General features: G+C 45.7%; 1 protein-coding gene across 1 annotated transcript in view; it reads right to left on the bottom strand.

The window, feature by feature from the left end:
- Positions 1–300: 300 nt before the first annotated feature.
- LOC111968220 (zinc transporter ZIP11-like) overlaps positions 301–17729 on the bottom strand; it is a 159195-nt gene continuing 141766 nt past the window's right edge. Inside the window, exons 9-13 of the mRNA XM_070444637.1 lie at positions 6021–6137; positions 4856–5014; positions 3905–4020; positions 714–729; positions 301–421 (exon numbers count right to left, since the gene is read on the bottom strand). Coding sequence (XP_070300738.1) covers positions 301–421; positions 714–729; positions 3905–4020; positions 4856–5014; positions 6021–6137 — 529 coding nt within the window. The remainder of the gene's footprint in view (positions 422–713; positions 730–3904; positions 4021–4855; positions 5015–6020; positions 6138–17729) is intronic.

Below are 17729 nucleotides of genomic sequence, written 5' to 3'. Positions count from 1 at the left end.
TCTCCTCATACAGGACTGTGGCCACCAGACAAAGAGCCCTTTGATCCCATGCACAAAGTAAAGAAAGGGTCCCTTCTCTCGGATCCTGTGTGCTCGAGAGACTATGTGTGTATGTGAGTGTGTGTATATATATATATATATATATATAGTGTGTGCGCTCCATGCTTGTGGCTTCCCAGTCTCTCTGGTGCCCAATAAAGTCAGGGAAGATCCGTAACAATAGCCATTGTCCTGCCTATACCAATCCCTGCCCTCGGTGAGGTGGGCACGGTCGCTCCGGGAGACGCTGGCACAGGGTGGCTATGAAAGGGGCTCTTTGTCCTTCACCTTCACCGTGGCAACAAGGTGTTTCCTGCACTGGCATTCCGACTCAGTGAGAAGCAAAACCGCGTCTCGCCTCTCCCTATCGTACTTATCACAGCTCCAAAGAAAAACAAATAGGAAAAAGAGGGAGGAAACCCACACACGCATACACCTCGATGTGTGTGCCAGTTGACTAGCTGCCAGGGCCTAGGCTTACACAGAGCGTACAAAGGTATAGAAGTGCAGTGGAGTTGAGCATTGTTACATAAGGATGGGTCATGGTTCAGGGTTCTGGTATCATTGTCTAGCGCTGTGAACCTGAGTGAACAATGGATACATTGCACAAGACAAGGCCTCAGTCAAAGGGACATCTTCTATTCAACACGCTCAGATTTTCTCGAAAGCTATACCTTGAAGGGCCGGGGACTGAAATGGCAAGAAAACACAGAGAGAAAGAGAACGGACGAAAGAGTGAGCAAGTAATCGAGAAGCGTGTATGAAAGGATAGTGGCGTCATGTAAGGTTTCCAGAGGGCTGCCAAAGTTTCCCCCCCATCTCTGTCCAGGAACGTAACATTTCATTYCAGAAAATGTCCGCTCTACTGTACTCTGCGTTTTCCCCAGGCCTAGTGCATAGACTAGTAGAGTTCGCCCAGTACTTTATCATTTCTCCACTGTCTCATGTCCGCTGTTCATAGTAGTGGCCACACACACATCATTCCTGTTGACAGGGAAGTGCAGTGTGCCAGAAGCACAACACCGTCCATTGTCACACGTATGAAGCCTGTACATTGGTTAGTCCATGAGGAAGTCTGAATAGGACTACTTTTGAGTATAACTCATGTTTGTATGCATATGTGTTGATGGMTTTTTTTATGCCAAAAAATGCACGATTTACACCACACATTCAAGTTATGACATGTATTTTCAGTTCGGCTTGGGCCGTGTACAGTAAGAGCACAGCTGCATGACAGTAAAGGTCTAGTATTTGTAAGTCGCTCTGGATAAGAGCGTCTGCTAAATGACTTAAATGTAATGTAATGTACAGTACAGTATGTGATTTATTCCAGTGACTCGTGAGTCAGTGGGGCAGTGGCTGAACCAGGGTTGACCCCACTGACTCACAACGTAGAGAAAAAAACACACACAGCYGAGGCAGTATTGGTTTATTACATCGTCGTCGCCATCAATAACACATCTCTCTCACTTTTCCCTTGGGAATGGTTCTATCTAAACCCCCTCTGCTAGAACAGATTGAGGCAGGGAGACAAGGGGCAGTTTGTATCAAGCGTGTCTGGGTAGGAGTGCTGATTTAGGACCAGTTTAGCCTTTTAGATCACAATGAATGAGATTACATGGACAGGGAAGTCCTTATCCTAATTGGTCCCAAGYGTTTAAAAGCCCCCCTGCCTCACGCAGTACAGTACAGTTCACGAATGGGGAAAAAAATGGAAAGGCCAAAAAGGAGGTTTCATTTGAGTTATGTAGCTAGCATTCCATTTTGGCTAGCTGTCCCAGCTGATTTCTCACACAAACTTCACATGAGTCATTAAATTTAATCTGTAAGAATAGCGGAGTGTTACGATATTATAATAACAATGCAATAAGAATGGAAAGGTGTGCTAAGATTGAGAAAAGAAAGAAGTTAGCTGTAAAATGTTGCTATGCCCATTCCCTTCATCCAAAGGCAGTATCACAGTGGACCATGCATTGTGCGCTCTCTCTCTCTGTGTCTCTCTCTGTGTCTCTCTCTCTGTGTCTCTCTGTCTCTCTCTCTGTGTCTCTCTGTCTCTGTCTCTGTCTCTGTCTCTGTCTCTGTCTCTGTCTCTGTCTCTGTCTCTGTCTCTGTGTGTGTAAAGAGAAAAGGAAAAACAGACACAGAATCACTCTGTCATTTAAATGTTTGCTTCATGGAAGATGAAAGCATCATGCCATCCTGAATGAATCAGGGTGTCCGCCATTTCTGAATATATTACAGTACATCCTCATCTGAGCAAAGATCCGGCAAACCAACACATTCAGCTGGTTATTCGTGACATGTCTGTAGCCACAGATCCCTGTGTTTCCTTCAGTGACCAMAACTAGCCTTCAAAACACAGTGTTGAGGTACAACTGTGCAGTGGTCGACACAGCTGGAGCCAAAATGGCATAAGCCCTTAGAGGCGTAACCCCATGACACACACTCCATGAAGATCCATTCAATACAAAATATCAACTTTTCATACACGGCTGTCTCAGTTCCAATCTAAACTAGTCATACAAACATCAATCTTCAAGTATTGTCACATTTTATAATTAGGATCCAGTATAAAACATATTTRTTTGCATTTTCAGAAGAAAAACAAAAGATTTGGTTGAGCTTCCTAAAGGGGCAATKTGCAGTTGAAACAATAACAAAACCCTAACCCCACCACTGCTTTGGTAAAACGCTGAGGGTTAAGGCTGGAGAAATGTAACCACTCTCAAATTCATAAACATAGCTATGGATGCAAAGACTGACCATCCATGATATCCAAATGATAGTTTTAACCATGTTTTGAGGCTATGCAGTGCTTGTTTARATTTAAATTGTTTACAAACATTGGAGTAAAACAAGATTACATTTTGGGTTCTGATAGGGTATGACGGTTGCACTAAGCRCATGAGGCATTTATAAGTTATGTCCTTCGAGAATCAGGGCGGCTCACAGCTGTGACGATGTGTGCTGAGAGTCAGGAAGCAAGTTCAGGGAGTGAGTGATTTAATCAATAAACGAAGCATAAAACAAAACAAGGAACACGAACAACGCACAGACATGAAACTGAAACAGAAACAATGGCGCCTGCGGAAGGAATCAAAGGGAGTGACATATAAATAGGGAATGTAATCAGGGAAGTGACGYAGTCCAGGTGAGTCTGACGACGGGTAGATGRGCTTAACGATGGTGACAGGTGTGRGCCATAACAAGCAGCCTGGTGACCTAGAGGCCAGAGAGGGAGCACACGTGACAGCAGCCTAGCAGTTAAAAACGTTGMGCCAGTAACTGAAAGGTCGCTAGTTTGAATCCCTGAGCCGACTAGGTGTAAAATGAGAATCAATGGATATGCACGTCGTTGGATGAAATGCACAAAATGTTATAATTCCAACAMAAAAAAATCCTATAATAAAAGAAAATAAAAGCAAGCAGTTGGAGAAAAGGCAGATTTGTTCCCTTTTCTTCTTTCGAGGTCTGGTGATTGTCATATTCTGTGACATCAGCGGTGATCCATGCGAAGCCTCAGCCCAGCCCAYCGTTGTCACGTTCTGACCTTAGTTCCTTTGTTATGTCTTTATTTTAGTTTGGTCAGGGCGTGAGTTGGGGTGGGCATTCTATGTTGTTTTTCTATGTTTTGTTCTGTTGGTAGATTTCTATGTGTTGGGCCTAGTATGGTTCTCAATCAGAGGCAGGTGTCAGTCGTTGTCTCTGATTGGGAGCCATATTTAGGTAMCCTGTTTTTCATTGTGTMTTGTGGGWGATTATTTTCTGTTCTGTGTTTTGTTTCACCGTACAGGAGTGTTRGTTTGTCYTTTTATTGTTTTTGTTCAGTGTTCATTATTCGTATTAAAACAATATGSACACTTACCACGCTGCGCATTGGTCCTCCTCTTCTTCCAACCACGACAAGCGTTACAAARGTCCAGTGACATCATCACTACAAAGCCCAGMATGGAGGTCCAGGAAGCCAACTTACCGTTCRCACTTCAAGACAATATACATGGACAGGGTTAATCAATGTTGGTGTATTTATACAGTACTTCAATCATATACTGTACACTGAGACATGAAGTCTGGAAAGATAAGATTGATAGACAGGCAGAAATAGAAGCAGACAAAATAGAGACGGACAGACAGAGACAAAGACAGAATGATAGACACACACACACGCACACACATACACACACACACACACAGACACGCACACACATACATACACACATACACACAAACACACACACAATAAACTGGCCAGCAGGCACACACTTCACAGTGACAGTCTACCCACACAAAATGTTGGATGTTGAAGAGAGGACAAGCTAAAAGTCAGCTCGCTTCCCGTCTTGAATTTTAAAGCAAACAATACGCCCAGGGTTGTGAAAACCAGAACATTCCAGGGGGACCGTGTCTTTGCTCCTCTCCCACTCTCCCTCCCTGCGGCTCACAATTACACAAAGACAGCGATTGATCAAGTCTGGCTCAGTCACAGAGATGGGAGCGCTATGAACAACCAAGCAAAGAGTTGGAACCAGTGTGGGAAAAATTTGAAAAATAAGAGACAGAAAAATTTCGTTCTCGGCCATATTCTATGCGTTCTGTCTCTTTCCTTTCTATCACCCTCTCGTTGTATGTTTATGTATTACTAGGACACTTTGTTCAAGTGTTTTCTAAAGGTTTAGTTAGACATGGGCTAAGCCTTGACTTAGACATGGGCTAAGCCTTGACTTAGACATGGGTTTAGCGATGGGAGGGCACTGTTAATAGAACATCTATCCCTCCTCTCGCTCGATGTCCTCCATCAGTCTGCATGGCCACCCACCTGAGTTGAGCCTCTGGGATGATGTCATCAACCACCACATACACCATGGCCCCGGAAGCAAAGGCCAGGGCGTATGGCAACAGTGGTTCCGCCAGCACCACGGCAACGGCGCCTAGCAACCCGGCGATTGGTTCTACCATACCACTGAGCTGTCCATACCTGAGGAAATAGACAATGAGGAGTTAGTTAGAATCCTAGTTAGTACCCTATGGGGTATGGATGTGACAAAAAAAAATATGATCTTAACTTTTAAACTGCCATTTTTTAAATTGGTTTTCCATTAAAACAAAAAGAAAAATTCATACAATTCCACGCGAATTCACAATGCGGCTGCTGTCAGCAACGGTTTGGGTCTCAAGGTGCGTCGGTTAAGCATTGCACTTGTACTACTGATACCGTACCTCAATTCCACATTGAAAAGTTTGTATTTCACCAAGATTCAGTATTTTTGGAACGGAGGAGACTGATTAGTTGCCGCACTTCCGAGAACACAAACACATATTTCCTAGCGAGCTAGCGAGGGATGGAGAGAGAGAGGGCACAGTATAGGCAGGTCGGCCACCAGGCAGAGCGTCAGAACCGTGCACTAGGCTCATCTATCGGTAATCAAAAGCTGTATCTCGAAATGGAACGCTGTATCTCGCAATTCCTTGTCTTGCTATGTCTCACGACTTCAATAAAGCAGGGCCTATCATCAATGAACATMCTAGGATATTCTACACACAACAGACCGAAGACAGAACACACACACACTCATCATTAGCGAAGAGAAAGAGCAGGCGAGCCAGTGCGAGGGAAGGAGAGAAAGGAGGGGCAGGCAGAAAGAACGGTGCGCATATGTCTTGGTAATATGTATCTCACAACGTCTTGTCTCGCATGCCTAAAGTTTGCGTCTTCCTCTCTGGTTCTATTTATATTACACAACTTTCCCCAGGCCTTTATAGCCTATCATCTAGTTAGTCTATAACACGGCAAATCAATTTTTTCATTTTTTCCCCCTTAATGTTAACAATCCCAATTTTGTTTCAACGTTCACACCCCTACTAGGGGCCCTTTTTCGCTCCTTCAGTCATCGGCTGTCAAACCAAGATAAAACAATTCCCTTAGTATGAGTTGCGATGCAGATGAACAGAGTAGGCCATATAAAGGTACTACATGGATCAACAGAGAAGTGTTACTCACCCAGAAGGCTTTCCACGTGGACATCCCTGCGTCTCGCAGAGYGAGGCTCACCGCAAGGCCCTCTGGGAAATTCTGGATACCTATGCCAATGGCCAAGTTTCTGTAAAASACATGATGATAACACTTTAGAGGACACCACTTCTTAAGATCTTTGTCTGACAGCCTTACAGATGACATTTCTTATTACCATTGCCCTAATCAATGGTCTTTCATTGACATTGGTTAAGAAGCCTAAGTGGAAGAGATTTCAGAGCTTTGAGTTTGCATTTGAAGCATTCCATTCACTTGAACCTCATCGCTTCAATGGAATTTGAGCTTTATCATAACTAAGTGAGGTAGAGAGTGTGGTTGGTGAAGTGGGGTTGGTGGGTGGGTGAAGTGGGGTTGGTGGGTGGGTGAAGTGTGGTTGGTGGGTGGGTCGGGTTGGTGGGTCGGGGTGGTTTGGGTGTGGTGAAGTGTGGTTGATGGGTGAAGGATGATTGGTTGTGGTGGTGGGTGGGTGGTGTGTGACGTGTGCGTTGTGGTGTGAGTGAAGTGTGTTGTGGTGGTGGGTCGGGTCGGTGGGCTGGTGGTGGGTGAAGGTGTGGTTGTGGGTGAGTGAAGTATGGTGGTGGTGAAGTGTGTGGTGGGTGATGGGTCGGGTCGGGTGGGTGGGGAAGTGGAGTTGGTGGGTACTGGGTGGGCTCGTGAGTGCGGTGAAGTGTGGTTGGTGGGTATGTGAAGTGTGGTTGGTGGGTGAGTGAAGTGTGGTTGGGGGATGGTGGTGAAGTGTGGTTGGTGGGTGGGTGGGGAAGTGTGGGTTGGTGGGTTAGGTGATGGTGAGTGAAGTATGGTGTGGTGGGGTGAAGTTGGTTGGTGGGTGAGTGGTGGGTCCGGGTGGGTGGTGAAATGTGTGGTTGGTGGGTGGTCGGGTGGGTGGGTTGGTGAAGTGTGGTTGGTGTAGGTAAGTGTGTTGGTAGTGAGTGAAGGTGTGGGTTGTGGGTGGGTGGTGAAGTGTGGTTGGTGGTGGGTGGTGGGTGTAAGTGTGGTTGTGGGTTAAGGTGGATGCTGAGTGAATGTGTGGTTGGTGGGTGGGTGAATGGGTTGGTTTGTTGGTTAGCTAAGAGGAAACTGTATCTGAACGAATATATAGTACATAGCATGGAAAAAACTCAGCTATTTTGCTGCTGGCAGTTTCTGTGTGAAACCTGTTCCGGGGTCAGTTATAAGGCAGTTGTGCTCAGTCACTTTACACAGAGAAATCATCACAGAAAACCCCACAGAGACCACGGATAGGGACTCATTCTCATGACAGGAAATGAGATGGGAACAAATGCTAAGGAGACAGCATGTCAAGACACACGAGGAGAGCYTCGGATGTGAAGAGTTGGGTGTTCAGCAGAAAATGGATGTTAAACAATAAGTTGAGCTAAGAAGTGTCCATCCAAGGCTCGCCAAAGCATCACTAAACTGAGCATAACAGCACACTCCCAGTCCACACTATTAGCAGCCAGGGTGGCAATTCAACGACATGCTCATAAGTGGTGTTAACCAGTGTGTTTGTTTGTCTGCTCACACTCCACTGCATCSGAAGTTGGACTGCTTCAGTTCCCAGGGGGCAAGGAACACTGGCGTGTTTGGGGGGTGGGACGACTTTGTTTGTGTGTTTTAGGGGAAAGCTCTCTTTTGGGTTTCCTCCTTCCCTCTGTCCCTCCCTCGATCCCTGTGAACCACTCTCTGGCACAGAGTCAAGAGCCTGCCCCCAGAGAGGGAAGATTAATGACAGCTAGTCACGGTAAGGTTTACAGCTGCCACAGCCTGGGAGAGAGAGGGAAAGGGAGTGCATGAGAGAGAGAGAAAAGAGTGAGAGAGAGAGATGGAAGGAAGGAAGCAGTTGTGATGTGTGTGTGGCATGAATGTATATGTGTATGTGTGTGTATGTCTGAGAGGGTGTGTGCATGTATGCTAAGATGTGGAGAATCAGATCAGGTTGTCAGTCCAGTTGAAGTGTTCAACAGTCTAATGGCTTAGATAGAAACTGTATCTGAGCCTGTTGGTATCAGACCTCATGCTCAACATGCTCAACAGTAAGGGAGTGACCATCTCGTGGCTGGGGTGTGTGGTGTCCTTGATGATGCTACAGGACTTCCTCAGGCACCATTTCGAGTAAATGTCCAAGATAGGTGGGAGCACGATCCCAGTGATGTACTGGGCTGTCTTCACCACCCGCTGGAGGGCCTTGCGATCGTGGACGGGGCACTTCCCATACCAGGCCGTGATGCAACTGGTCAGGACGCTATCGATGGTGCATGGGTAGTATTTGGAGAGGACCCGGGGCGGCATGTCGAACTTCTGAAAACTTGTGACTCTCTCTACTGCAGTCCCGTTGATGTGGATTGGGTCATGTTCCCTCCTCTGCTTACTGAAGTCAACAATCAACTCCTTTGTGGATGGAGTTGGCGTCGTACAAAGCCACGCATTCGTGGGRGAACAGGGAGTACAGCAGAGGACTGAGGACGCACCCCTGGGGGGCCCCTGTGTTAAGAGTCAGTGTGGAMGAGCTGTTCTTGCCAATCCTCACYGCCTGTGGTCTGCCAGTCAYGAAGTCCAGGATCCAGTTGCAGAGGGTGGTGTCCAGACTCAGGGCTCTGAGCTTGGTGTTGAGCTTGGAGGGAACAATAACGTTGAACGCTGAACTGTAGTCAATGAACAGCGTTCTCAAATAGGTGTTCCGGCCGTGTGAATAGCGATGGAAATGGCATCTTCCGTGGATCTGTTTGAGCGGTAGGCACATTGGAGTGGGTCCAGTGTGCCTGGCATGCTGGCCTTGATGTGGGTCATCACAAGCACTTCATGATGACCGAGGTGAGCYCGACGGGGCGAAGTCATTTGGGCTCTGGGATGCCTGTCAGCTGAGAAGACGTCCACCAGCTGGTCAGCACACACTCTGAGGACGCGGCCAGGGATGCCATCTGGGCCGGCAAAGAGAGAGAGAGAATCCAGAGAGCGAGAGAGAGAGAGAGAGAAGAAAAGGAGAATCCGGAGAAACCAAAGAGAAGGCTGGAGTATTGGAACGAAGAAGGATGTCAGAGAGAAACATCTGGGCAGCGTGAGAGAGCAGACAAAGAGAGAGACAGATAAGAATGAAAAAAAGGGAGAAGGGATAGAATAGAAGGAGGAGAAGTCCAGAGTGAGGAGAACCCGTGCCTCTGGTGTGGTTGAGMTGAACCCAGTCACCCAGTTCTAGGTTCACTGGTATTCACATGGGAGCTGTATTGGCAGGAAACACCACCTCATACAGTACTATTRCATAAATGTGAGCCACATTTCCCCATTACAGCAGCATTTCATGGCAGCTCTGTTTGTTTAGCTYCAGTATCAGGACAGGACCAGACCGGATGGAACCACGCCTGTCCAGTCCTCAGTAATGACACGGAAAAATGGCCTACGATCAGGACAGTGCTTATGTACAGTACCATCTCTCCCGTCTCTCGCCCCCCCCCCCCTTCCCTTCTCCTTCGAGGAGAGAGCACTGTCCTGATCGTAGGTCATCTCTTCATGTCATGTTTGTCAATAAACACTGCATGTACAGTGCGTGCATGCGTCTGTCTGTCTTGATATCAGACACTACCCTATAGACCATTTTCCCCTGCCTTTCTGGTACTGYCGAGGAGGGTTCACTCTCTCCCTTTGCTATTCATTGTAAATGTTAGTAGGCCTGTGTAGCCAAATTGTATCTGTGATCGTATGTTATCCATTGACGCTTTTTATATGTTTTTATTGATATCTGTAAATCAACCAATGACATCAGGCCACACCCGGCCATGCTTACAGACACCTGTGTGTCCTTCCAAACTATATAAACTAGAAACCCGCAGTGTTTGTCATTAAACCCTGATGAAGACAGCTTGGCTGTCGAGACGCTGTTTATTCAATTATTGCATCAGACCTCCTAGAGTGTGAGGCTCTCCTTTCCTTTTTCGAGGGTTCTCTCTCTCACACACATCATTATGATTGCCATCACATGTCATGAAAGGCACATTGTTCTCAGCAGAGGGATTTCGTCGCAGGCTCCCACGTTAGCAGCCCATCAAAAGGATGCTAGCAGGGCGTTAGCTAGCTCAACAAGTGATTTACTGCTGAGACACTGCCGACCTGTATTGAGCTGTACTGAAATAAACAGGAGCTGGTTAGCATGCTAATCGCTAGTCTYTCTCTGTGTAGTAACGTTTAGCAATCATTAGACTCTGCGACTATTTCAAATAACTTACTAACAACACTGGATTAGTTAAGAACAAGTCATATCCTATTGATTCTCTTCATCCCTACCAGATACCCAACAGTCTTGAGCTCCTACCATTTAATTTTTTTTACATTTTAGCCATTTAGCAGACGCTCTTATCCAGAGCAATTAGGGTTAAGTGCCTTGCTCAAGGGCACATCGACAGATTTGTCACCTAATCGGCTCAGGTATTCAAACCAGCGACCTTTCGGTTACTGGCCCAACGCTTTTAACCTACCTTCCCTCACTCCCTGCCTGCCTTCCTCCTTTCGGTTACTGGCCCAACGCTTTTAACCTACCTTCCCTCACTCCCTGCCTGCTGCCCGAGGCACCTTTGACCCTCTTTTAGACTCCATCCCTCAATCCTCTTTGTCTCTGAGGGCCCAGGGAGCTCAAGGCTCTCTTTCTGCTCCACTTTCCCCCACTAAGCCAACCCTAAACACACACACAACACACACACACACACACACACACACACACACACACACACACACACACACACACACACACACGCTCCCTCAGCAATGTGTGTCAAACAGCACAGAGGAAGCACTAACTAACCATTGAAGTGTCTGTGAAACTAAACACAAATATGTTTCATACTGACTGGCCACTTTACAGGATGGTGGGGAATGGGGATTGTATTGGGTTCTACTGCTGTGCATTTTAGTGGTTAAGAGTGATGGGTAGTTGTGGATGCTACAGACTACACACACGTTTTCCTAATCCCATGGCTATAGGCCGAACATGCAATAATAATAATCTCTGGGGGGCAGGGCACGCAAATGGTTCTGTAGGCACTCCTTCCATCTCTCCATCTGTTTCTCCTTCTCTTTTCATCTTCCTCTCTCTCTTCCCCCTCTCCCTCTTTCTTCTTTCACCCTTTTTTCCTCGACGTCTCTCTCTCTCTCTGGATGGAGGGATGCAGTGAAAGGCTCTATTGAGAGCAGGTCTGCACGTGTGGAGGAACCCGTACCATTTAGGCTAGTTTGTGTTATGTCAGGAATGCGCTGAATGTCAGTAGCAATCAGTGAAACACGACTCCAACTACCAGACTACCGAAAAAAGAGAAAATATACTTTTTTGAAGCTAAGAAAATATGTCTGATGGCCTCTGGCCCCCTTTTCCACATAAAAGTGTAAGAGAAGTTGAAAAGAAAGAGCCTCGTGATATTCTCCTCTCCGTCTCCCACCCTCCTTTCCCCCCCTGTGTCTCTTTCTACCTGTTCAACTCTCTCTCTCTCATATCTCTGCTTCATCATCAGAAGAGATACTGTAAGCGCCAACACACCGGAATGAACAAGAAAACAAACACGCCTTAACCCTGCTGCTACACTCATCCATATTCAATGACTGACTAATAATGTATGTATGCCCACATCCTGCTGGGATTCTGTCTCTTGTGTTACACCCCTGAAGGAGGCCTGCCCTTCCTTGCCATGAAGAATCCTTGCCATGAAGACTGTAATTAATTCAATATTGCATGGCCATATCTACGACTGCCGTGACTAACCGATGACATCACTAATGGAAAGCAGACAAAGGCCTGACAGGATGAAGGCCATGTCTAAAGAGAGAAATGGTGTACAGTAATGTATGGTTTCCARACAGACTACCCCGTGTTTGAGACAGAATGAAGGAAACCTAGGAAACCTAGGACCTAGGAAAAACGCACGATTAAAGTTTTAGCTGTGCAGGTGGGACGCAGTGATGACTGTTTTTCCTATTAGAGTTTATAATAATACAACAACAAAACAGATTAGAAGCATAAAACCAAATATGGACCATATTGTTAACAGCTGTGATAGTTCTACCACAAAAGAAAAAAATACATTTACAAACTGTCCCGAGACACTAGGAGATGATTTACTGAACAGCAGCTGCAGACATCTCACCGTCTTAGACAACATCGGTTGAAATGACTTGCTACGTGGTAAAAACATCTCTGGTCAAATGTTCTCTCGAAACTTTTGTTTGAGTTTTTGAACTTTCCATCGTGGACACGTATGACATGTCTCATGTAGCGCTTCCTGGGATGTGTGCATACAGTGAGTGTACAAAATATGCGTGTGCGCATACATGCAGTGTGTGTGTGTGCGCTTTCATACAGTACACACACATATACACTGAGTATACATCACATTAGGAACACCTGCTCTTTCCATGACATAGACTGACCAGGTGAATCCAGGTGAAAGACTTATTGACTTATTGACGTCACTTGTTAAATCCACTTCAATCAGTGTAGATGAAGGGGGAGGAGACAGGTTAAAGAATCATTTTGAAGCCTTGAGACAATTGAGACATGGATTGTGTATGCGTGCCATTCAGAGAGTGAATGGGCAAGACAACAGATTTAAGTGCCTTTGAACGGGGCATAGTAGTAGGTGCCAGGCGRGCCAAGAACTGCAATGCTGCTGGGTTTTTCACACTCAACTTGACACAACTGTGGGAAGCATTGGAGTCAACACGGGCCAGCATCCCTGTGGAATGCTTTACACCTTGTACAGTTCATGCCCCGACAAATTGAGGCTGTTCTGTGGGCAAAAGAGGGTGCAACTCAACATTAGGAAGGTGTTCCTAATGTTTTGTACACTCAGTGTTATAAGAAGGAGAACTGAGCCTCATAAAGCGCATCGTATCTGAACAGGCATCGTTTCAGAACGAAAGGGTGCTGTTGCTCTGCTAGTGTTGCTGTTKTGTCTGTCTGGGGCATATGAAAACAGAGGAACCAAAGCTACTGGCACGACCAACAAACTCACACTCACGGAACATGACGGATTAACTGAGGTGCAGAAGCTGAAAGAATTTGCGTTGGAGCTGAGAGATGTCGTGGTGGTTCTGAGAGACATTGTTTCGGAGTAGAGAAAGAAGCTGTGGAACACGGAGACAGGAGTGGCAGCCAGCGAGGGCCAGGTGGAGGAACTGAAGAAAGAGAATGCAGGTAATTCATTTATCCTTACTGGGTGTATGAATTCATACATGAATAATACAATATATGCCATTTAGCAGACTATTTTATCCAATGCAACTTACAGTCATAGATGCATACATATCTATGGATATGTGGATGGGTGCTCCCCAGAATCAAACCCACAATCTTGGCCWTGCTCCACCAACTGAGTCATACAGGACAATTACTATGAACAAGATTTTGTGTTCTCATCTCAAATCAAATCAAATTTTATTGGTTACATACACGGGTTAAGCAGAAGCTATTGCGGGTGTGGCGAAATGCTTGTGTTTCTGGCTACGACAGTGCAGTAATATCTAACAATTTSACAACATATACCCAATACAAACAAATCTGAGTAAAATAATGGAATTAAGAATATATAAATATATGGACGAGCAATGTCAGAGTGGCATAGACTAAGATACAGTAGAATAGAATACAGTATATACATATGAGATGAGTAGCGCAAAATATGTAAACATTATAAAAGCGACTGGTGTTCCATTTATTAAAGTGGCCAGTGATTTCAAGTCTATGTATATAGGGCAGCAGCCTCTACTGTGCTAGTGATGGCTATTTAACAGTCTGATGATCTTGAGATAGAAGCTGTTTTTCAGTCTCTCAGTACCAGCTTTTATGCACGTGTACTGACCTTGCCATCTGGATGATAGCAGGGTGAACAGGCAGTTGCTCGGGTGGTTGTTGTCCTTGATGATCTATATGGCCTTCATGTGACATCGGGTGCTGTAGGTGTCCTGGAGGGCAGGTAGTTTGACCCCGGTGATGCATTGGGCAGACCGCATCACCCTCTGGGGAGCCCTGCGGTTGCGGGCGGCGCAGTTGCCGTACCAGGCGGTGATATAGCCCGACAGGATGCTCTTAATTGTGCATCTGTAAAAGTTTGTGAGGGTTTTAGGTGCCAAGCCAAAATTCTTCAGTCTCCTGAGGTTGAAGAGGCGCTTTTTCTCAGTTTGTCAGTGACGTGTAAGCAGAGGACCTTGAGGCTTTCCACCTTCACTGCAGTCCCGTTGATGAGGATAGGGGGGGTGCTCCCTCTGCTGTTTCTTGAAGTTCACGATCATCTCCTTTGTTGACGATAAATGAGAGGTTATTTCCCTGGCACCACACTCCCAGAGCCCTCACCTCCGCCCTGTAGGCTGTCRCGTCATTGTTGGTAATCAAGCCAACTACTGTTGTGTCGTCTGCAAACTTGATGATTGAGTTGGAGCTGTGCAGTCATGGGTGAACAGGGAGTACAGGAAGGGGCTGAGTACGCACCCTTGTGGGGCCTCAGTGTTGAGGATCAGCGAAGTGGAGGTGTTGTTTCCTACCTTCACCACCCGGTGGTTGCCCCTCAGGATATCCAGGACCCAGTTGCACAGGGCGGGGTTCAGACCCAGGTCCTCAAACTTAATGATGAGCTTGGAGGGTAGTATGGGTGTTAAATGCTGAGCTATAGTCAATGAACAGCATTCTTACATAGGTATTCCTCTTGTCCAGATGGGATTGGGCAGTGTGCAGTGCGAAGGCGATTGCATTGTCTGTGGACCTATTGGGGTGGTAAGCTAATTTAAGTGGGTCTAGGTTGACAGGTAAGGTAGAGGTGATATGATCCTTGACTAGTCTCTCAAAGCACTTCATGATGACAGAAGTGAGTGCTACGGGGCAATAGTKATTTAGTTCAGTTACCTTTGCTTTCTTGGGTACAGGAACAATGGTGACAATCTTGAAGCATGTGAGGACAGCAGACTGGAATAGGGAGAGATTGAATGTGTCCGTAAACACACCAGCCAACTGGTCTGCGCATGCTCTGAGGACGCGGCTAGGGATGTCGTATTTTGAAGCTACCCTGYCCTTATGACTCCCAAGGGGCACAGCTGTCTAAGGCACAGCGTCTCAGTGCTAGAGGTGTCACTAGACACCCTGGTTCAAATCCAGGCTGTGTTTCTATCAAAGTAAGTGCCTTATTAAATTATAATKGTTTCTGTATGCCGTTTCACCTGCAGCTCACTGTATGTATGGAGCATAATATATTTGTGTATATTCCTTATAACCGAGGACACGCGAGGTAACGTTACTCATTTCATAACCTTTATGGTGTTATACTCAATCGTGCTTATGTAGCTAGCTACAATCTTCTATTAGCTCTGGAAAACAATGCTAATTGCGTCAGAGAAGTATTGGCTTGTTGTATTTTGAAGCTACCCTGGAAAAATTTAAAAATATCTTCTTATAGCACTTGGTCGTTTTCTGAGTGCATTCCACAAAGCTGTCTATCATGTCCGCCTTATCCACTGCTCCCATTTTGAGGTWATAGTCAAGCACGCAGTCTGGTTTGATGTTTCTCTGTCTGGTTTGTTTCTCTCTCCCGTCAGGTGGTCCACCTTCCCTGTGGCCGACATGGTTGCTGTATGGACAGTGGAGAGGACATGGACGTCTCGTTTGTCATGCCACTTTACTGCCAGCTGTTGACATTTCTTATTTTGTATAACGGGTCATTTAGGATGGCAGTAGCATTGTTGATGAAATGCAGTCATCGCAGCAGAACTAGGAAGCGGTCTTGGGAAAAGAGGGTGGCAAAGAAGGGAGATGGAAACATAGGACTTGTGTTCCAGTATTCTCTTAGGGAGTTCTTCTTTACAATCCCCATGAGAAGGACTGTCACCAGGAAGGTATACATTTCACTAATTGTGGTTGTCCCCCCCCCACTTCTGGCTCTCTATTCTCCTGTAGCTCCAAGGCATAGCGATTGGTCTCTGCTATGTCTCCCACCAGCTCCTCTGTCAGAAACAACTTGAAGCACTCTGCCTCAGATGGAAATGGTAAGGGGCGTTGCACTCCAGACTGGGACCCATCAAAGCAAACAGCAGGGCCAGGAGGGGTAAAATGGCTGGCAGTCTTCCAGCTACCACAGAACTCCTGTACTTCATCCACTGTCGGTCTGCCTCCATCACCACCAGCATCTTAAAAGGGAACTGCGACTTTGTCAGTGGATTGTCAGATTCAGGGTTCTCAATGGCTGGGGGGCAGCTCCTCACTGTCACTGTCAGATCTGATTCCTGACTTTCAGACTCATTGTCAGAATMTTTTTACATCTCCAGAATTTRCGCATTTGTGAGTTGTCTCCTTTTGAAAGACATTGCTAATGCTACAGCTTAGCTCACTAGCTACATGCATAAACAACAACACTGAGTGGCTCAGAGTGGGAGTGAGAGGTTACGTGATTGACTGCCTGCACGCGCCATTTYTATCAATAAATCACTATCAGAAAATGTTTTGTGTGGTATTAGTAATATATTTACTGTTTTATTCATGTTTTTCAATTACCGGTGATAAATCATGCATTCCAATTATTGCATAGATTGTAATGGGCACATATTTTGTGCCCATTAGGTTGTACTAATTGGTTGTACTGATTATGATGAGCTAAGCTAATTCCAGCTATGTGTGTAGCCATGTCTGTTGGCATACAATGCATTCTGGGTTTCACGTAATCGTCTGTCGGACCAAAGATGTTATAACAAATTGAGGTGAGTAAGGGTTCACAATTTTTTTGAGAACTTCCGGAAGTGAATGGTGGGATGTGAACGATGGTAGACGACACACCCCCTTCAACATGCATACTATAAACAGACCAAACTCATCTTGTCTTCTCTTATTATCTTTGGTTTCTGTGAGAAGAAAAGCATGGRAGCTTGCAGAAACTAACCATCTTCGGATTACTTTCGATTTCTCGAAAGTGTTTTACTCAATTATTTCGATCAATGGTGAGCTCACCCGTGATCTGATTAATTATAATAGTAATTGCTATTAGCTAATTCATAATGTAGTTTATGTCAGTCGAGAGTTGTAAAAATACGACCGCTTGTGAGTTAGCGCTAGGACAAATGTAGCCTACATTGTTTTTGGTTTGGATGATTGTGTTATGTTGTAGATACTTCTGTGAATATCTGAACATTGCATCCCAAAATAAACTGCTCGCATTCTGGACAACTTTGTAAGGACTGTGTTTGTGCAAAATGTTTCTGAAAAAACAGCGGCCAGCTCAAATGCTGATTGTTGCGTCATTCGAAACTGGCCGTTTTAAATAAGCGTTCTAAATAAGCGTTCTAATCACACCGGTTTGATCGTACGCCACAGGGACCACTGTAGAATGATCACACCCGTGTGTTGGTACATGTGAAAAGGTTAATTGTCAAAGTGGGTACACTTCCTGATAAACTCAGTCACCGTATCAGTATATTCGTCAATGTTATTATCGCAGGCTACCCGGAACATATCCCAGTTCACATGATCAAAATAATCTTGAAGCGTGGATTGCGATTGGTCAGACCAGCGTTGAATAGTCCTTAACACGAGTACTTGTTTGTAAATGGCAAGATCATTCTGCACAATTATGAGCATGAACCTGATTCCCAACTTAGGTGTATGTCTAATGCAGTCAGTCAGCAGCTGGAGAAGGGAGATGTGGTGTAC

The sequence above is a fragment of the Salvelinus sp. IW2-2015 genome, linkage group LG8 (assembly GCF_002910315.2).
Source record: "Salvelinus sp. IW2-2015 linkage group LG8, ASM291031v2, whole genome shotgun sequence".
Lineage (NCBI taxonomy): Eukaryota > Metazoa > Chordata > Actinopteri > Salmoniformes > Salmonidae > Salvelinus > Salvelinus sp. IW2-2015.
This window is presented reverse-complemented; position numbering and strand designations above follow the sequence as displayed.